Below are 22,078 nucleotides of genomic sequence, written 5' to 3'. Positions count from 1 at the left end.
GTACTGTCCTTCTCCCTCCTCCTGCCCTTCCTCCTGCTTTCTCCCTCCTCCTCCCCCTGCCCTTCTTCCTCCTCCTCTTCATTCTTCCTCTTCCTCTCCTTCCTCTTCCCCCCTCCCCCTCTTTCTCTCTTTCTCCTCCTCCTTCTCCTTCTTCTCCAACTTGAATAACGCACTTTAAGCACAATAAAAGATTTAGCCCGGCTCATGTTCCGTGGAGCCATAAAATGACACGTGACGTTTATGTGATTAGAGATGACTTTTCCTCTCTTACCACTGTTTGTTCCTTAAGGTTTCCACTGTTCAATTTCACAACAAGCAATGAGTTAGTTGACTTAGTAAAAAGGATAATCCTTTCTTCTGCTCAACTGGTTATAATCATTTCTGGATTAGAGCAGGTCAAGAAAAACTCCTGAAATACTGGACCCAGATGTTCAAACATGGTAACACTTCATGGTAAACATTTACCTTTGAGGTCAGTTTCTCTTTCAACTGGGTTATAGCCATGTTCATTCCAATCCCAAAGAAAGGCAACGCCAAAGATTGTTCAAACTACCGCACAATTGCACTCATCTCACATGCTAGTAAAGTAATGCTCAAAATTTTCCAAGCCAGGCTTCAGCAATATATGAACCATGAACTTCCAGATGTTCAAGCTGGTTTTAGAAAAGGCAGAGGAACCAGAGATCAAATTGCCAACATCTGCTAGATCATGGAAAAAGCAAGAGAGTTCCAGAAAAACATCTATTTCTGCTTTATTCACTACTCCAAAGCCTTTGACTGTGTGGATCACAATAAACTGGAATACCAGACCACCTGACCTGCCTCTTGAGAAACCTATATGCAGGTCAGGAAGCAACAGTTAGAACTGGACATGGAACAACAGACTGGTTCCAAATAGGAAAAGGAATACGTCAAGGCTATATACTGTCACCCTGCTTATTTAACTTCTATGCAGAGTACATCATGAGAAACGCTGGGCTGGAAGAAGCACAAGCTGGAATCAAGATTGCTGGGAGAAATATCAATCACCTCAGATATGCAGATGACACCACCCTTATGGCAGAAAGTGAAGAGGAACTAAAAAGCCTCTTGATGAAAGTGAAAGAGGAGAGTGAAAAAAGAAAGAGGAGAGTGAAAAACTTGGCTTAAAGCTCAACATTCAGAAAACTAAGATCGTGGCATCTGGTCCCATCACTTCATGGCAAATAGATGGAGAAACAGTGGAAACAGTGTCAGACTTTATTTTGGGGGGCTCCAAAATCACTGCAGATGGTGACTGCAGCCATGAAATTAAAAGACGCTTACTCCTTGGAAGGAAAGTTATAACCAACCTAGACAGCATATTAAAAAGCAGAGACACTACTTTGCCAACAAAGTTCCATCTAGTCAAGGCTATGGTTTTTCCAGTGGTCATGTATGGATGTGAGAGTTGGACTGTGAAGAAGGCTGAGCACCGAAGAATTGATGCTTTTGAACTGTGGTGTTGGAGAAGACTCTTGAGAGTTCCTTGGACTGCAAGGAGATCCAACCAGTCCATTCTAAAGGAGATCAGTCCTGGGTGTTCTTTGGAAGGAATTATGCTAAAGCTGAAACTCCAGTACTTTGGCCACCTCATGCGAAGAGTTGACTCATTGGAAAAGACCCTGATGCTGGGAGGGATTGGGGGCAGGAAGAGAAGGGGACAACAGAGGATGAGATGGCTGGATGGCATCATGGACTCGATGGACATGAGTCTGAGTGAACTCTGGGAGTTGATGATGGACAGGGAGGCCTGGCGTGCTGCGATTCATGGGGTCGCAGAGTCGGATATGACTGAGTGACTGAACTGAACTGAACTGAACTGAGGTGTGTCTATTTCTTTCAAGAAATCTATTTTAGGGTTTGGCTTCTTTCCTATGGAGACTCCTGTTTCCATGGGGCACTCCTAAGAACTTGTCTCTGTCCCAACTTTTAGAGGAGGATGAGCTCTGCAATGTGGTTTCTGACCATACAAAAAGTGGCAGCCTATTTTCTCCAATGTTTGGGTCCCAACAGTCCGATGGAAACCACTGAAGAAACAATCTCAGCTCAACCTAGCTGGTTGCACATTGTCTCCATATCAAGAGTCCATTTCATCCAGCTTTCCTTTCCCTTGGGTCTGCTTTATCTGTTCTGAACACTTTCAAATTTGCTTATTTTTCTAACTTCTTTTCTCCTCTTTGGACAATGCAACTGTTTATCTTGTGGTTTTCATCTTTATTACTCACATTTCCTCACAATGAGTGTTCATTAAAATATTTTAAATGAAGACCTTTACTGCCTTCCTCACTGAGCCCATCGAATCTTCCCATATGACACATATTTAATTCTTATCACAGAACTTCAGGCAGTGCGTGCATTATATTCTGTTAAAAAACCTATTCCACCCAAGGTTGTCACAATTCAGAGATTACAGCTTTCAGTGGGATGTTTCATTTAGGGATATATTCATAGATTCACTTTGTTAGCCCGGCAAATACGGTCCATGAGCTTGTATTTCACACCTCATTTGATCTCACAATTCAACAAAAAAAAAAGTATAAAAAGAAGCAATTATTTATTTAGATTATGGAATGGATTTTAGAAGGATATTAGATAAGCATAAATTGTCACGCCAAAGCAACAGTCCTTGTCCTTCTAACATCCCCAGGGAGGTCAAAAACAGAAAGTGAAGAAAGAGAAGAAGAGGGCGTCAGAATGCCTGATAATTACATAACTCTGGTTATGAAAGGGCTTTTTTCCTCTTGTAACTTTATAAATATCTTCTAAAGAGAATGCAGAATTGATTCTCTGAAAACCAAAGTGATAACTGCAGCCTGTGCTTGTCCTTCAGTTTAAAACATCAGCACTTGATCAGTCCAGTGTTTCAACCAAATCAATTCCATGTGCATAAACCATGGAGAAGGTCATTTGAGACCCACACAGTAATTTCTGAGGGTGCACGTCCAGGCAGCCCACTGGGGCTGCTCCAACCCAGCAGGAGGGTCCAAGCAGGACTTCCTAGCCACTTCCTGTTTCTACCCTCCTGTTTTGCCCCAAGAACCCTCTCTCATACTTGAAGTCCAGGTCGTTCGGGTGGGTCCAGCCATCCCCTAATTTTACAACTGGCTGCAGAGATTGGTTCAGGGTGAGTACGAGATCCACGTTACTCCAAGCAGACCCAATGATGAGCAGCCCCAAGACTTGTGCTGGACACCATGGGACAGAGCATGTTCTCCCTGAGGAGACCAAGCCAGCAGGATGGATGCTGGGAGCTGCTGGTGGTCAGCTTGCCACCAGGAGGGAGAGCCTGCTGGAGTTGATACCAACCCAGAGGAAAGACAAGGAGACAGGATGCTAGGGATACTGCATCCAGACACTCTTGGTTCTGGGAGAAACCTATAGGTTTCCCCACCTTGAACTTTTCCACGTGCTCCTAGGAGTCCTTTTTGCTTGGACTTCATTTATGCAGTACCTAAGGGTATCAGTCAAAGCCCACCTGATAAACACCCCAGCAATAAAGAGGAAGCCATTCAGTGGAGTCAAAGCAGAAATCAAACCACAATCCTTGACAGGTCCCACTTTTAAAGAGTGTGCCGAACACTGCTAGTTGACCACACTTCTTCCCTAATAGCAAAGACCTTCTCCCAGTACAAAGCCTGAAAATAACAGCAAATATTCACTTTCCCAGACTGTGCTAATTCTTGAGCAAAGGCATGGAACCCACTGCTTACTGATGATATCTAAAAGGAAGACTTGAAGGGGAAATCATCTTTCCAGTTGGAAAGGTCTTCTCTCCCAGCAAAAAAGATACATGAGGAGAAGCCCCCCTCCCTTCCAGTCTTTGTATACAACTAGATAAGTTTGTGATGTCTGGAACTGCTGCAGCCATCTTGCAGCCACGAGGAAACAAGCTGGAGGATGACAGCCAACAAACTGGGCATGATACAGCGGAAAGATAGAGCACACCCCCAGGCAACACAACTGTGCTGCGAGATTAACCAACCACGGAAACACCCACCTCCGAATTTCTTGTCACATGAGATCACAAAACCCTACTGTAGCAGCCATTTTAGGTGGGAATTCTAGCACTTGCAGCTGAGCCCAAATATGTAAATCCTAAGCTCTCTTCATGTATCAACGCAGGATTCGGGGGTGTTCAGATAGCAAGTAGAGATTTCCAGGGAAATCATGGGTCAACTGAGGTCTCAGACTAAAGTTCTGTCAAGGGATGTAAAGGACAATATCCAGAATGTTGATTTGGGAGTGAGAGGCACCCAGAACCCAGATCCCCTGGTCAATACCCTTAATAGAAGGCTTTTTGGTCACTCAACCTGAGTCTCTCTTTCCTTTTGAAAGAGATCTTCAAAAGCAGTCAGAACTGAGTTCTAGCTGAGGTTGGCTGAGGTTGCCCAAGATGAAACAGCACTCAGCCTAGAAATCCACTGGAAAAAGCAAATTCCACCCAATCTCTCCATTTCTCATGCTCCCACCACCGACCCCCTCATTCATTCACCAAGTGCTCCTTCAGTGCCCAACATCATGGACCTCAAAGCGTTTAAAAACAAGGAAAGAGAGACTTCTCTGGCAGTCCTGTGGTTAAGTCTCTGCACCTCCACTGCAGGGCATGTGGGTTCAATCCCTGGTTAGGGAACTAAGACCCCACATGCCCCACGGTACAGCCAAAAAGCCAAAAAGGCAAAAACAAGAACTAAAGAAAAGAGAACAGGTTATGACGATAGAAGGTGGTAAGTAAGAGATCAGAAAGGGGCTCTTTGCCAACCTGAGAAGTTAGGTCTCATCCTGGCTGAAGGGGGGGCTATTAATGGCTTTAAAATGGGTAGAAAGACTCCCCTGGTGGTCCAGTAATTAAGAATCCACCTTGCAATGCAGGGGACTCAGGTTCAATACCTGGTCAGAGAACTAAGATCCCACATGCTGCAGGGCAACTAAGTCTGCACATTGCAACTACTGAGTCTGTGCACCACAATTAGACAGAAGCCCTCAGGCTGCAACTAAGCCAAAATAATCCAGCCAAAAATAGATAAATATTTGGGAAAAATAAAATGGGAGTATGGCATAGCCGGCACTGCTCAGTCAAAAGAGAAGAGAAGACAGGCAAAGAGATCGTAGAAAAGGCTATTGCAACAGGCCTGAGCTCATTCTGCTTGTTGGGAGCCCCGATGCAATATTATTAGCAATGACCTCCCTCTGCCTCCCAGGTGAGCTCAGCGCCATAAACCCAAGGGTGGTATCCGAGCTGGAGAAGATCCGCCAACGATGTAAAGTTGACCTAACTTCACATTCTGAGCCCATATGCCAATACCCGGGTGCGATATCTGCAGAACAACCACCTTTAAGCACTAAGAGACAATTACCAGACAGCTTAGAGCCCCCCTACATCCGCTCATTAAAAAAGTACTTTTCCCACTTGCCTCTTAAATCATTTCTATTTTACCCATTTCATTCTTCAGTTCTTTGCTGCCAACAATAACAATAATAAAATTTAAAAATAATGGTTATCAAACCCTGCACCATGACAAATGTGAGTGCAGGTAATTTTTGAGATTGCCAACCTAATCAGGTCATTGATGTATAAAGAGCATAAAGGATAAAGCCTTCAGCCAGCATCACATCCCATAATGGACCCATTCAGAAGCTGCAGGACGGAGCTGCGCTGAAGAGCTCAAAAGAACACATCGCCCATTAAATGCAGAGGCATTGCTTTATTTATACACACATTATTTTGCTATCAGCATCTGCAGCCATCCCCAACAAACGGCTGCTGAGGTACCTTGAGGATCCCAGCGCTTACCTGCTCTGTGTGTCCGGGTGATGGCCCACGCATGTGAGGGTGGCCGTGGTCTGAACGCTGTCGTTATCTATTTCTTCCTGGACTGCCCACTGGTCCTCGCTGCTGACTCTCACTGCAGTTATTTTCACACCGGCTGCTGCCTTAATTCTGTCGGGTAGAAAAATATATATATATGACCATCTTAGTTCAAAACAGAGAGTCAAAACAGGGAGCTAGAACCGATCTCCCCTTTCCTCTGGGAGATGCAAAAAAGAGTGCCAGTAAATGGCTTTCCTTCAAAAACTAAGTGTCTTGTTATCTTTACAAGTGCCCCGAAGTAGGAGCTCCAGCATTCTGCCACATATGTTAATTTTCTGTTTGATTGGTGTGTTAGGAACCAGATCACTTTCTTCTTCAGGGGCCCTGCAGGATGGAGACAAAACAGATGTGTCTGGCAGGCACGGATAGGATCTGGGGGCCGGTTCTTCCCTGGGGGTGGATGAAGAAGGGTTCTCATAAAGCAGAAGGGTCTGAGAGGCTGCAGGGACTGTGCCAGCTGCAGAGGCTCTGTGGGAAAGAATGCCAGTCTCACTGGGCATTTCTCACCCGCCACTGTCAAGGGCACCTCCTCATGTGCTCCAGGACTTTCTGCAGACTCTACAGCACGTTCACTCATAGCTGCTGCTGCTGCTGCTGCTGCTAAGTCGCTTCAGTCGTGTCTGACTCTGTGCGACCCCATAGACGGCAGCCCACCAGGCTCCCCCATCCCTGGGATTCTCCAGGCAAGAACACTGGGGTGGGTTGCCATTTCCTTCTCCAATGCATGAAAGTGAAAAGCGAAAGTGAAGTCGCTCAGTCGTGTCCAACTCTTCGCAATCCCATGGACTGCAGCCTACCAGGCTCCTCCGCCCATGGGATTTTCCAGGCAAGAGGCATATGAGCAACAGGGATGCTGGCGTTTGTTTCCCCAAAAGACCTGTACAAGAAAGTTCACGGCAGCGCTGTCATATTAAACCCAGTAGGGAAACGGCCTACATTGTCCATCAAAAGCAGAACTAATAAAATATACAGTCACCCAATGGAATAAGACAGAAATACCAAGAATGAACAGTGTAGTACCACACAGAACTACATGGATGCTGTGTTAGTTTCAGGCGTACAGCAAAGTAAATCAGTTATACATATATTCCCCCCTTTTATTAGATTATTTTCCAATATATGTCATTACAGAGTACTGAGTAGAGTTCCCTGTGCCATACAGTAGGTCCTTATTAGTTATCTATTTTATATACAGCAGCGTGTATGTGCCAGGGCTTCTTAGGTGGCGCTAGTGGTAAAGAACCTGCCAGCCAGTGCAGGAGACGTAAGAGATGCGGGTTTGATCCCTGAGTTAGGAAGATCCCTGGAGGAGGGCATGGCAACCCACTCCAGTGTTCTGGCCTGGAGAATCCCATGGACAGAGAGGGGTCGGGAGGGCTACAGTTCATAGGGTCGCAAAGAGTCAGACACAACTGAAGTGACTTACCACACGTGTGTATGTCTTCCAATTTATCTCCCCCACTTTTTACTCCCTTGTAACCATAAGTTTATTATCGAAATCTGTATTTCTGTTTTGTAGATACATTCATTTGTAGCCTTTTTTTTTTAGATTCCACAAACCAACTATACCCCAATCAAAAGTAAAAATAAATTTAGGAATTTATTAGAACAATTTAGGAATAAATCTGTGTGTACTAATTGACATCTCCAAACAGATATCACCTTAATATTTATTAAATCAAATTAAAATCAATTTTTTTTAAACTACATGGATGAACCTCCTATATTTGGAGGTTGAGTGGCAGATGCCAGATGTCAAAAAGCACACACTGTATAATCTCATTTATAGAAATTTTGAAACCGTTAAACTCATCTGTGAGGCTGACGTTAGCATCTGTTACCCTTTGGAGCAAACAGCTGGATGGGTTCCCCTGGGGGGCTCCTGGAGCACTGACAATGTTTTTTTCTTCTTTTGGGTGCTGACTGCACTACAGGTTGTGAGAATCCACCCAGCTGTGCTCACATATATGTAGTTTTCTGTTTGTTCCATGTGGACTCTTACGTACACTCATAATCATTCATTTGGTAAAGAATCTGCCTGCAATGCAGAAGAGCTGGGTTCAGTCCCTGGGTCAGCAAGATCCCCTGGAGAAGAGAATGACAACCCCACTCCAGTATTCCTGCCTGGAGAATTCCATGGACAGAGGAGCCTAGCAAGCTATAGTTCATGGGGTCGCAAAGAGCTGGACACGACTGAGTGACTAACACTTTCACTCTCAACCATTCAGTATAAAGCTCCAAACAAAGCAAGCAGACTTCATGTTGCTACCAGGAATGCAAGTCAAGGCCATGGAGAACTTTCACTCTTGGACATGACTTCTCCACTGTGCAAGCTCAGTGGGAGTTCCCAAGATGAGTTAGACCATTGCCACCCTGGACACACCTAGGGGCTTTTCCCCCAAACCTCCACCACCCCTCGAGGTGTCCAGGACACAGTGTAACCTGAGACTTTGACCTCGTCTATGATGGGGAAGAGCCTCGGAGTCCAGATGAGCATTCCTCCCTGTTGGCCCAATGACAGGCGACAATCCAGCAGCTATGGACAAGCAAGAAAGACACCTGGACTGCAGGCCAGACTCCACCCAGCAGAGACAAGAGAGGGCAGAGACCCATAGCCTCCCCATCGCGTTCTGCTAGGTCTCTCCAGCCCACAGCATCTGCCACCTTGTAGGGCAGAAGAAGACTGGCCCGGTGAGCACATCTAAGTGTTTGTGTCTTATACTTAAGCCATCTACTTCAATGGTTTGGTTGTCCACACAGCGGATGTGCAGTAAAGGATGAACTTTGCCCAAAGAGAAGATGAGTCTTTGCCCTCAACTCTTAGGAGGTGACCTCTAAGCCCTTGTGGTGTTCTATCTGATTAGAGCATCTCTGTTTACCTGGGAGCCCTGGGTCATATGGTATCAACTTGAACCTCTGGAGGGACTAGAGACTAAGGTCAACCAACTAGGCATTCAACTAGGCATGATCATGTCTGCATGACCAAGCTCTGCACATCAAAGCTTCAGTGAGTGTCTCTAGCTGTGGTTGCGTGTAAGTCAAATCTCTGTCTGCTTGAGAAGACATGATTTGAGAACTCTGAAATCATCAATGCCATGAAACAATTTCCTACCAAAGATTATCCACCCAGTCCTCTAATATTAAGGAGACTGTCTTGAGATCCAGGTGCTATATATGAAGCACCAGGAAATACAAAGATGGACAAAGCTCAGTCCAGACCAGTGAGTATCCAATGGTTTTGGTACAGACCAGGGAATGGCTCGTCTACCACTTGCCCCATCATACTGTAGAAAAAGTCTTACTAACAAATGCCAAAATATCTTGGGCACCTTCCATATGCCAGGCTGTCTGGTACCTTTCATCACTAATGCATGTAATTCCTATACCACCTGTGAGGGTAGGACTTATGCTCCCATTCAAGGAAACTTGAGCTGCCACAAGACAGGCAAATTTATGTGGGTATGGGCAGCACAGAGAAATGTCATGTTCTGCCTTAGCCCTAGAAGATACGGAAGATGAGTACTTGGACAACAAAAGATGCACACATTCTGGTTGTTGGAAACTCACCAGCCAAAATATTCAGAGAAGTGCACTTACTAACGTTAGAGTTAGCCAAGCAACTCACAACAAGGAAAGTGCTCACGAGGAAACTGAACCAATGACCATTCAAAAGCATAAATGGCTGCAACTTGAAGTCAAAACCATCATGGACAATACTTTCCTCCTGTTTAAACTGTCCTCCTCTCCAAATACCCATGGAGGCACAATACTAGGAGCCGCATGCACCCTGACACTGCTCAGAAATTGTGTTGAATTGTAATAACTAGGATTCCCTGAGGCCACGCCCATGGGTCAGACTCTTTTCCAGGGGCTTTGCCTAAACTGTCTTGTGCTTCACCTGTCTGAACGTTTCACCTCCTGAGAGCACTATGAACGGGGATTGTTATTTCAGGTTCACAAATGAAAATCTGTGACACCGGAAGACTACAGAAAAGGACTGCAATCGAAAGCCGATTCCACCATGGAAGCGGGATCCGGTCTGCCCCTCTGGCAGCTACACCTGAGACACAAGAGCCAATGTTCATTCCAGGCAATCCAGGTTGGGTCCTAGCCCCGCTGTTCACTTTATCTGTCATGCTGAGGCTCCTCCTCTCTCAGGAAAAACTAAGGATGGGTGTTGTGGGTTGAATAGGGTCCCTCAAAAGTTCAGATTCACCCAGAACCTCAAAATGTGACCTGATCTGAAAATAGCATATTCACTGATATAATCAGTTAAAGGATCTCAAGAAGACACCCTCCTGGATTTAGGATGGGCCTGAATCAATGAGTGGTGTCTTTATAAGAGAACAAAAAGGAGAAGACAGAGATACAGGGAAGAGGGCAGTCTGAAGACAAGGGGAGAGATTGGAGTGATCTGTCCACAAGCCAACAAACACCAAGAATGGTGGACAACCCACCAGAAGCCAGGAGAAGGGCAGGGAGTAGATTCTCCTTAAGAGCCTCCAGAGAGAACCAGCACTCCTGACACCTTGATTGCGGACCTCCAGCCTCCTAAGCTGTGAGATAGCATACATCCGTTGTTTCAAGCCCCCCAGCTTGTTGGGGCAGCACTAGGAAATGAATACAGCGACCACGTCATAACATTGATACACAGGCAGAGAGATAATACAATACAAAGTGCTGGCATAGAGGAAGTGCTACATACATGGATATATTACTTTATATTACTTTCTGTGAGTAAAGGAGGAAATTAAGAAACTCAGTTGCCTGGGTAAACAGATGCTGACACATTAATAAAACAAACTTACAAAATAAAGAGCAGTATATTCTTTTTAATTTTTTTTATATTTTATATTGGAATACAGTTGGTTAACAATGTTGTTTTAGTTTCGGGCATACAGCAAAGTGATTCACTTATACATATACATGTATGTATGCCTTTTCAAATCGTTTTCCAATTTAGGTTGTTACATAATATGGAGCAGAGCTTCCTGCGCTATACAGTAGGTACTTGCTGGCTATCCATTTTAAATACAGCAATGTGCATATGTTAATCCCAAACTCCTTAATTTTCCTTTCCCCTGACTCTTCCCCAAGAGAAATATATTCTAATTATCTTTGCTTTGGATGGTTGTGAAATACCAGGCATTCCTGCCTGCCTAGGAAAGCTGGATGCTCCCAGGGACGAAGGTCAGGGAGATGATGGAGTTAGTGATGATGACAACGAACCAGTTTTAAGAGTTTGGACAAATCACTGAACATCTGTGAGCTGGTTTCCTCATCTATAAGATGTGTGTGATAAGAATATCTGCCTATAATGTTGTTATTATGAAGGTTAAGTGAATCACTGAATATAAAGTGCTTAGAAAAACACCTGGGACAAAGAAACGGATCAGTGTTACCATTAGGGTTTTTCTCACCGTGAACTGTTGCATACTCTCCAGAGACCATACACTTAGGCATCAAGTCCCCTCCCTATGAGATGTCCTCGTCCTTTGAAACTGCTCTAAGTCTCCATGCAGGACCCCAACCACTTCCTCTCCAAATATGATTTCTCTCATCTTACTCTTTTTCCTTGGCAGGAAATTCTTCTCATATCCCAAGATGGGGCAAACTGTAGAGAACATTCAATCTTTGATACTTTGGGTTCCAAGGACATCAGTGTACACCTGACAAATTCTCTGAAATTTTCTATGATTGTAGTTGACCAAAGAAATAATCCCTTTCTGGTTCATATCTACTTAAATGTCTAGAAGTAGGGCCAGCTTTAGAATCGACTCATCACAAAGGTTTAAATGATGCCTCCAGTTCCCTAGGCACTTGACTCTCTTCAGCTCTCACATATGCGGGTTTTGTGCACTGACAGGCTCTCCTCTCGTGATCACAGTGTGGCTGCAACAGCTCCAGATCTCGCATCCTCATCGACAAAGCAAAAGTAAGACTCTCTCAAGATTTTGCTCTTGACTCCAGAACAAAATTCTGAAGCCAGGTTTTCATTGGTTGAACTTGACTGAGTATTCAACCTTGGACCTAAAACTGTGGCCGAGGTAGGTGAAAGGACAATGCTTAATGGTTTGGCCCACCAATGACCATCCTGCACTAGGTAAAATTAACCCCATCTGAACCACAGGGGAGGGGTTAGCAGGGAGTGGCTGCCAAAAGGAAATTCGAGATAGAAAAAAATGGATGGTAGGAATCAAAAACACAAGCCTAAAGCTAGATTATTGAGGTTCTGCCTCTCTCCTACATAGAAGTTATAAAATTGTCCCTAAATCCTAGTTCTCAGTCCAAACCTTTCCCAATTTTAGATCCTATTTGTTACAACAATCTAAGCCCAGAAAAATCCATGTCTTGAATATTCATTAAGTTTGTTTTAGAGAAATATTTTTAGGCTTAGTGATATTCTTAACTCTTGTTATTTAAAAACTACAATAATCTAAACCTTGTGACAACGATTAATGGTCTCAGCACTGTAATGAGTTTGAGGGATTTGGGGGCTGATCAAGGGAAAGATACGACCACAAGGTGGCAGTAGCAAGCAAAAGCTTTACCTGGGCAAAGATTTGATAGGTTTGCATGTTACTATAGGAGTCCCTCACAGCCTAAGATCCTCCAAACTATATGGGGGCCACTAGCCAGAAGGGAAGGAGGGCAGGGAGCCCCAGAGAGAGAAGAATCGGAGAGGGAACTTACATGTCACTGAGCGGAACGGTGGGAAATCTCCAGGTCAAACAGCTCCAAAGCACCACTGTAGCTTGGAGTCTTAAAGCTACAAGGTCTATCACTAACAGACGCTGGGAACAGTTTTGTAGGGCATGCAAAGCAAGCGAGCTCTAAATGTCTAATACAACATGCTTATTTCAAGTATACTTAAAACAATTAGATGTGTAAAAAATTGAGTTTGACTCTTAAGCTAACATGTCCTAGTCTACTGTGAAGAAATAATACAAGGACCAACCCGCAGGGATCACCTCTAGTTCATTTATGTAACAACCATTTCCTGACATTCACCAAAAAAAAAAAAAACTTATAATATTTCCATAGGGTCTTCATCATACAACTATTTGTTATCTGTGTTCTCCAAGTTACGTGATTACATAGAAAAAAATAACACGGCAAGCTAAGAAACTGTTAGATGAACAGAGCCTTCAGGAAACCAATCCCCACTCTCACTTGGCGTTTGGATGACAGTGGCACCAACTCAGCATCTTATGTCTTTTGGGGAGTGGGGTCGGCCCCTGCTGATTGTCAGCTATAAATAAAATGCCAATGCAATGCAAATCTACTGCAAAGTGTAAATGCCAACCTTGGAATATGGAGGATTGACAAATGCCAACCAAGCTACTGAGAAAAAGGATCCGGCAAAGGATCCACCCCCTTTCAAGAGATACTTACTGACAGTTCACAAGTGAAGAAGGGGAAATCAACGAGAAAAGAGATAAGCGCTTCAAAAGAGAGCCGCTTGAGTAGCAAAGCAGTGAAGCTCTTGGGGAAATTGGGGAAGCCTTGAAATACTTCCGCTAAGCTGGTCCTTTTTGAGATCCTACTGACAACATCAAGTGTGAAATGAAAAATGCAACACCGTGCAGTTCTATAAAATTGAAGGGAAATAACCACAAAAAACTGTCAAGAGGCAATGAATGCATTCTTCATTCTGAGCAGCACCGAAAAGGAATCACTGGATTTTGTTTACTTGTTTATCTTTATTTCATTTCTCAAAGAAGAAGAAAAATCCCAATCAGGTTTCGTTTTTCTCATGACTTTCTATATGATTTCATGTTCCCATTTTCAGTGGATTCATTTCCAATGGCCAGATATTCTCAAATTAAAGAAAAACTTTCCATAACACACTTGTAGTTTTAAATGTCAGTGCTCTGAAAGGTGCATATTTTATGCATGTGAAATATACTAACATTCTCTGTTGGCGGGGAACTGGCTTCCTCATAGCTCCTAAAACAGCACATGACTTCCTGCCTTTAAACCTTTGCTCATGCTGTTCCCCTCACCTGAAAAGATCTCCCTTGACACCCACAGGACTCACTCCCTCATCCTCTTCAGGTTCCAGCAAATATCTCTCTGAGCCTTTCCCAAACCACCCAGTCTAAAATAAAGCCCTATCTAGTACCCACAGACTTTGCTTCTGTTGTTTATTCTCTGTCTCTCCCGCTGGACAGAAGCACCAGGAGAATGGGTAGAATTTTTTTTTTTTAATATTGTGTTTCCTGCTTTATCCATTGTTCTGAGAGCCGTGCCAGGAAAATTGGGGTGCTTAATAACTGTTGGTAGAATGAAAGGTCTCTATCTAACCATCTATCTCTGGGTGCTCCATAAATATCAGACCTTCAGGGCTGAAAATGCTCAGTAAGAGATAAAAGCTATCAAGAGCAGGGGACAGAGTTCAGGCATGAGAACCCCATGGACCAGAGGTTCTTAGACTTTCGGACCATCAGAATAGCCGAGTTACAGCTATCTGGACCCCACCTCCAAAGACTGTGACTCACTAGGTTTAGGGCGGGACCCAGCAGCGCTGTTTTTAAACAGGCTGCCATTCTGATGCAGGTGGTCCCCAGAACAATCCTTGGATAACAGTGCTTGGGACACATTTCAGACAATCACATTCTGTCAAGGAGAGTAACGCAAAGGAACATCTGGTGTTCAACTCGCTTCCTGAGATAAGCCGAGCCCTGGGCGCTGGAGCACTTTCAGGACGAGCTTCGGCAAAACTATAAAGATACTTTTAATTTGGATTCTCCCAGCAAACCACTTTCTCTGTGATAAATTAACCACAGAGAGAGGCATGAATCTCCCGCTAGGTACCTGAAGACTGGCAAAGGCGGGCTCTGCTGAGAGCTCGTTGCAGACCGTGATTTAAACTTGGGAGAGATTACAGGACAGGGAAAAGAGTCAATGCAAGGAGCCTGCCATGCTCATGACTACAGAGCAGGTGGGGCTCCCTCCTGCCCAGGTGGCTGAACCTGGACTCTAAGGATAGATACTTTCGGTCTCAGTCCTAAAGAGAGCAGGAGTCAACTGGAAGGACAAACAACCAACCCGTGCTGGAAACCCTTCAGAGCGGAGTCCTCGAGGGCATGGATTGCAGCTCTGAGAACAGGCACGTGTAAAGTAGGGTTTTAATTCCAATGAGAACGTCCCCAAAGCAACACACGCTGATTCCTGAGGAGCTATCTCCTGTCTCTTTTCTCACTGTTTAACCTTTCACCTAAGAAAGCTAAAAATTCATCAAACTATACATATAGCTTTTGATAAATCGGAAATTGGACGAATTGCTCCCTTCTTTTACACTTCCTACGGCACTGAGATAAGTATATCCAAAACTCTGCCTTGGCCCCCAGACACCCAAAACCGGCAAAAATGACTGCCTCCAGCCTGGGGCATGTCTTACTTAGCCACTTACTTATTTACTTCTGGTCCATACCAGGTGCAGCAGACAGTGGGGTGGTCCACTATGAATCGGGACTCCAGGGGATCGCATCTTTTAGGATCTTTTCCCCTTGAGTGTGGGGAGGGCCTGTGCTTCCTACTAATCAGAGTAGTATGATAGAAGTGATGAAATGTCATTCCATGGTTCCATTACATTTTATAGGACTCCATCTTGCTAGTGGACTCGCTCTACAGAATCTCTCTCCCAGGTGTCTTTGAACCAGTAAGCAGCCATGTTGGGAGACCCACGTGGCCAGGAGCTTGGGTAGCCTCCAGCAACTGAGGACCAACAGTCAGAAAACATCCAGGGCCCAAAGTCCTACAACAGCAAGGAAATAAACTCTGCCAACACACCAGTGAGTATGGAAGAAGATTCTTCCCCAGCTGAACCTCAGATGAGAATGCTCGTGTTTAAAGCAGGGATCCCCAACCCCCAGGCCACAGGCCAGTATCAGGCCATTAGGCAATTTTGTTCTGTGGGAGCCTAGGATTAATTAAGAACTGGGCCACACAGCGGGAGGTGAGTGGCAGACAGCTAGCAGTCCAGGGAGTCTCATCTCTATTTACAGCCACTGCCCACTGCTCTCATTACCACCTGAGCTCCACCTCCTGTCAGACCAGCAGTGGCATTAGATTCCGGCTGTTGTTTACTCACTCAATTGTGTCCAACTCTTTTGCAACCTCATGGACTGTAGCCGACCAGGCTTCTTCGTCCACAGGATTTCCCAGGCAAGAATACTGGAGTGGGTAGCTATTTCCTCCTCCAGAGGATCTTTCAGACCCAGGGATCAAAGCCGCATTTCTTGCATTGCAGGCAGATTCTTTACTGTCATAGGAGTGCTTGAATCATCCTGAAACCATCCTCTCCACCGCACTGGTCTGTGGAAAAACTGTCTTTCACAAAACTGGTCCCTGGTGCCAGAAAGGTGGGAGACCGCTGAGTCAAAGGAGTATGGCCAGGGATGCCAAATGCCCTGCCGTGAACAGAATAGTCCTGCCCCACTCCAGATGCCAACAGTTCTCCCACTAAAACACTGTCAGTTCAGCTCAGTCGTTCAGTCGTGTCCGACTCTTTGCGACCCCATGAATCGCAGCATGCCAGGCCTCCCTGTCCATCGAGTCAGTGATGCCATCTCATCCTCTGTTGGCCCCTTCTCCTCCTGCCCCCAATTCCTCCCAACATCAAAGTCTTTTCCAATGAGTCAACTCTTCGCATGAGGTGGCCAAAGTATTGGAGTTTCAGCTTTAGCATCATTCCTTCCAAAGAAATCCCAGGGCTGATCTCCTTCAGAATGGACTGGTTGGATCTCCTTGCAGTCCAAGGAACTCTCAAGAGTCTTCTCCAACACCACAGTTCAAAAGCATCAATTCTTCAGCGCTCAGCCTTCTTCACAGTCCAACTCTCACATCCATACATGGCTACTGGAAAACCATAGCCTTGACTAGACGGACCTTAGTCGGCAAAGTACTGTCTCTGCTTTTGAATATGCTATCTAGGTTGGTCATAACTTTTCTTCCAAGGATTAAGTGTCTTTTAATTTCATGGCTGCAGTCACCATCTGCAGTGATTTTGGAGCCCAAAATAATAGTCTGACACTGTTTCCATTGTTTCCCCATCTATTTCCCATGAAGTGATGGGACCAGATGCCATGATCTTCGTTTTCTGAATGTTGAGCTTTAAGCCAACTTTTTCACTCTCCTCTTTCATTTTCATCAAGAGGCTTTTTAGTTCCTCTTCACTTTTTGCCATAAGGGTGGTGTCATCTGCATATCTGAGGTGATTGATATTTCTCCCGGCAATCTTGACTCCAGCTTGTGTTTCTTCCAGTCCAGCATTTCTCATGATGTACTCTGCATAGAAGTTAAATAAGCAGGGTGACAATATACAGCCTTGACGTACTCCTTTTCCAATTAGGAACCAGTCTGTTGTTCCATGTCCAAACAAGATCTTCACGACCCAGATAATCACGATGGTGTGATCACTCATCTAGAGCCAGACATCCTGGAATGTGAAGTCAAGTGGGCCTTAGAAAGCATCACTACGAACAAAGCTAGTGGAGGTGATGGAATTCCAGTTGAGCTGTTTCAAATCCTGAAAGATGATGCTGTGAAAAAACACTGTAGGCACCTGATATTCAGCCTCCTAGAGATAATATCCCCACCACCACCTGCACACATGCCTGCGATTATTTTTTCCTGGCAAACTGGATCCCAGGCTGAGCTCCAGACACTCCCTCACTACTCTGCCGTTGGTCCCATGTGAAGCACATGCTTATTTTTCAGCATTAGTGGACAGAAGGGCAAGCAGCTCCCCTACAAACTCTGGATGTGCTGGGTCACAGCCATGAAGCCAGTACCTGCCACAATTTCAAGTCCATTGTTGTCCCATTATGAGGAATATAGTCTGTTCATCCACTTCACTTCTTTGTAAAGCCCCACTGTTGGCTCCCACCATGAAAACCAGTCCCTCTTCAGATCACATTTAAACATCCGACAAGATGAAGCACAGAAGGCTTTATCCTCAGATTCCCAACCACTGTCTCAGATCATCATGTCCCACGGCATGAAGTTAAAGACAGCGGGTGCCTCTCTGAAGTAGACCTGTTCAAAGCACAATAGAGAAACACACACACACGTGCGCGCACACACACACACCATGAGCAGCAAGTGGCAGGGGGCAAGGAGGCTATTATTTTCTCAGAGCTCAACAAACGGCTTCTCATGATCCAATTAGCAAGGTAATATTGTTTTATGGGAACCTAGGATTAGAAGGCAACGGCAACCCACTCCAGTACTCTGGCCTGGAAAATCCCAGGGACAGGGGAGCCTGGTGAGCTACCGTCTATGGGGTCACACAGAGTCAGACACGCCTGAGCAACTTCACTTTCACTTTTCCTTTCATGCATTGGAGAAGGAAATGGCAACCCACTCCAGTGTTCTTGCCTGGAGAATCCCAGGGAAGGGGGAGCCTGGTGGGCTGCCGTCTGTGGGGTCACACAGAGTCAGACACGACTGAATTGACTTAGCAGCAGCAGCAGCAATTAAGAACCAGAAATGCTTTTGAAATGAAGGAACTGGGAAAGCAGATAAGTCAGAGTCAGGGGTTTGGAATTCAAATGTGGCCAGGAAGTATTTGATTTAATTTACAATCTACACACTACTTATCTGTTACGTGTCAGGCATTAACCATCTACTATGTGTAGGAGAAATACACAGTTCTACAAAACAGATGGAATATGAAGTTAAGACTACTTTCTGACTTAAAATTTGGACTCTAAGAAAGAAAAAGACACTCTAGTTAACACACACATCTTAAAAATATGGGGGAGAAAATGGACTCCAGCTCTGTGACCTTAGGAAAGTCATTGAACCTCCTTGTGCCTCAGTTTCCTCATCTGTAAAATGGGACTATTATTACTACTACTGCCTCACAGGGTCATTGAAAGGATTAAATGGAGACAGTGCACACAAAATTCTTAGAACAGAGTCTGGCATATAAGGACTATGCAGACTTCACGGTGCTGGTGGTAGTGACAAGAACGCTCAGATGCTGGCCATTTCATAAGCCAACTCAGCTCATTTCCAAGAATCAGCCCCTTGGTGGTAAAATGCTTCAGAAACAGTCTGAGAAATGAAGAAAAACTGTTGTGAGAATTGTCCAACAGGCTCCCAGTACCGGTCATCTGATCCACAGAAGACCAGAAGGTGTACAAGTAGAATCTACCAGCACTTACCGCCTCTCCTGGTGCAGTGCACCTACCTGGACCTCCCTTGGGATCCACTTAAGCTCAGTCCAGGCGCCTCAGGGTAGGCTGACCCCACCCTCGGCTTCAAGGGTTGATATGCTGTAGCCAATCAAAGCATTGTGTCCTCCTGGACAGTGATTGGTCCAAGGAGGAAGCATGTGACTCAACCCAAAATATCAGGATGTCTCATCCCCCTGGCCATAACTGATTGGACCACAAATAGACATGTCAACCATAAATTTTCAGGCAGTGTTGAGTCCAGCTCTGTTGTCGCTAAGTAATAAGTGTTCCAAGAGCCCACCACCTGCCTGAGAATAAAACCAACAGGGGAAAACAAAGGCAATAGGTGGAAAGAGATGGCTTCCTGGTTACACTAAGCATCTGGATCCAGTCAGACCTGAGACTGTCTTTCAGTTACATGAGTCAGGAAATTCCCTTCAGGCTGCTTTGAGTTGGATTTCTTCTATTAATATTTGCATTTGCAAGTGCACTGACAAAAGCAGCCAGGACCTGACATTTCTACCACTCAGAGGACCAAATAAAATTCTCCCAAAGTTCACAGATGATACACAAAGTTACCGCCACAGATGGCGGAAGGATGTTCAATATTTCAACCATCACTGTAAGCACAGAAAGCAAATATTAAACGAAGGGAACCTACAGAAACAATCAGAGATCCTCTCCCTTTGTGATATCCATCACTTCAGAATAAATATTAATAAACAAACCTAAGGTATAAAATTCAATTCATAACTCAAAAATAACCTGACCTTTTATGGAATTAAACTCATTTTCTGTCAAGCCTGCTATTTTTTTAGAATGTTTGATGATAAAAATCTTCAAATGCCTAGTAAAGAATCATTTCATTGTAATAATTTAAAACATTTTGTGAGCCACTATGAATTTTTTGTCTCCAACCTGGACACAATCAAGGGATCAACCTGGTACATTGGATAGTTCATCTCCATGAAGACTTGTCATTAATTTTCAGTAACTTGGTATTTACAGCTCCTGAGAAATAAATACACACACATATATATACATCCATTTCCCAACTTCATCTACCATCTAGAGTGTAATGATCTACAAAATAATTGTTTACAAACAGAACTTTCCAAGTTCCAACTGAACACCACCTGAAATCACCTCTTAGAAGTCTCAAAAGAAATCAAACTCAATGCATCCAAAACCGAACTCACGATCAACTCAGCCAAAAATAAAAATAAAAGCCACCTCATTCCTCTTGCCCCCTTTGAGAGAAGACCACTCTCTTAGTGGAGGATGCTATAACAAGATACCACACCCTGGGTGGCTTAAACAACAGAAATTTATTTCTCACAGTTTTGGAGTCTAGGAAGTCCAAGATCAAGGTGCTGGCAGATTCAGCTCCTGAGAGCCCTCTTCCTGGATTGCAGATGGCTGCCTTCTTGCTGTGTCCTCATGGGGTAGGGAACAGAGAGGCGAAGAAAGCTCTCTTATAAGGGCACTAATCTCAACTGCGAGCTCCACTCCACCCTCATGAACTAAATACCTCCCAAAGGTCCCATCTCCAAATAACATCACACTGGGCATTGGGAATCCCACATATCCATGCAGGGAGACGTGAAAATTTCAGCTCATGGCAGCCAGCATACATCAAATTGCTCAATCAGAAACCCAGGGATCAACCTTGACACCCTTCTTTCTATAACGGGCTCTCATGTCCAGTCCAGTAGCAAGTCCCCTGCCATCGTCCTCACCACAGTAAGCACTCTACAACCACTGCTAGAAGTCACAGAGCAAGCAGGATGATCTCTCCAAATCCTAAGCCATCAAAGTGCCAAGCCTAAAACCTGCACCGGCTACCACCATTGTTATAAAAAGTCCAAAATCCCACAAGACCCTGCATGATCTCAACCATGATTGAGAGATCATCAAACTGCCCAAAGGAGGCAGTGGATAGGCTATTAGCTTTGTGGCTAAAAGCACAGACTCCAGAACCAAACTGCCTAGATTCAAATCCTGGCTCTACCATTTATCTACTCTATGAACAACTAACCTGACTGAGCCTCAGTTTTCTCCTCTGTAAAATGGGATCATAGTAACCATCTCATACATGTCATGGGAGGATTGAATTTTAAGCACTTAGCAGGAGCAATTTTCTCTTTTTAGGATTCTGGCTCTGTCCTCGGAAGACATAGACTTTCCCCACATATGGCTATACTCACTGGTCTCTGTTTCTCCCACAGACCCTTTTGCTAGCCTTCTTTTCTTGTCCACTACTGATAGAAGCTCATGGCTGTGCACAACATCTCTAGAGGACCTCTTGTCCTCCCTCTGGCTTCCGGCTGGGTTCATCCAATAGAAGGCACAGCAGATTAGATGATGAGAGGAGAGAAGCTGGGGTATTAATACCCTGGCTTCTTCCTGCTGGTGATGATGGCTGAGCTTCCCGCCCTGTGAGCATGGTCCCTGTGGTCCAGCCCTGTCCCACAACCTCTACTCTCACTGGGTTCTTGCAATTCCTTCCCTACTCCTGGGCCAGTTACTGCCTTGGCCCTATCCCCACTTAGTCAAACCCCCATGAAATTTTCTTTGGGTTACCAGCTCTTTCTCATCTGAATCCCAAATGCTTTAGGCCTTTGCAAAACTCTTCCTTATGGCTGAATTTTTTCCTCACCTCCAACAATCCAGTTCACTCCTTTCCATCCTTCAATTCTCAACTGACACCTCCTCTGGGAAGCCTTCACAGGTACACAGGACTGGATTCCTTTTTTCTTTTATTGGCCTTGATTTTTCCCTTCCTAGCACTTATCACAGCTAATATTAAATAATTATCTGTAAGTTTCTATATACATTATGGTCTTCAGACTCAAAAGACTCACCCCAGCAGAGACCACATCAGGCTTGTTTCGATCACATCCCCCACTTCCTAAGCTGCTTTGCACGCACGTTAGGTACTCAGTGTGCACTTGTCGAATTAACCAATCACACAATGAAGTGCAGCCAGTCCCTGCAATTG

At 44.7% G+C, this 22,078-nt stretch overlaps 1 protein-coding gene across 1 annotated transcript in view; it reads right to left on the bottom strand.

The window, feature by feature from the left end:
* TMEM132B (transmembrane protein 132B) overlaps positions 1-22,078 on the bottom strand; it is a 396,200-nt gene that overhangs the window by 173,201 nt on the left and 200,921 nt on the right. The window contains exon 3 of the mRNA XM_005691512.3: positions 5,813-5,959. Within this exon, the coding sequence (XP_005691569.2) occupies positions 5,813-5,959 (147 nt within the window). The remainder of the gene's footprint in view (positions 1-5,812; positions 5,960-22,078) is intronic.

The sequence above is a fragment of the Capra hircus genome, chromosome 17 (assembly GCF_001704415.2).
Source record: "Capra hircus breed San Clemente chromosome 17, ASM170441v1, whole genome shotgun sequence".
Classification (NCBI taxonomy): domain Eukaryota; kingdom Metazoa; phylum Chordata; class Mammalia; order Artiodactyla; family Bovidae; genus Capra; species Capra hircus.
Note: the sequence above shows the minus strand (reverse complement) of the source record. Positions and strands in the feature narration are given on the sequence as shown.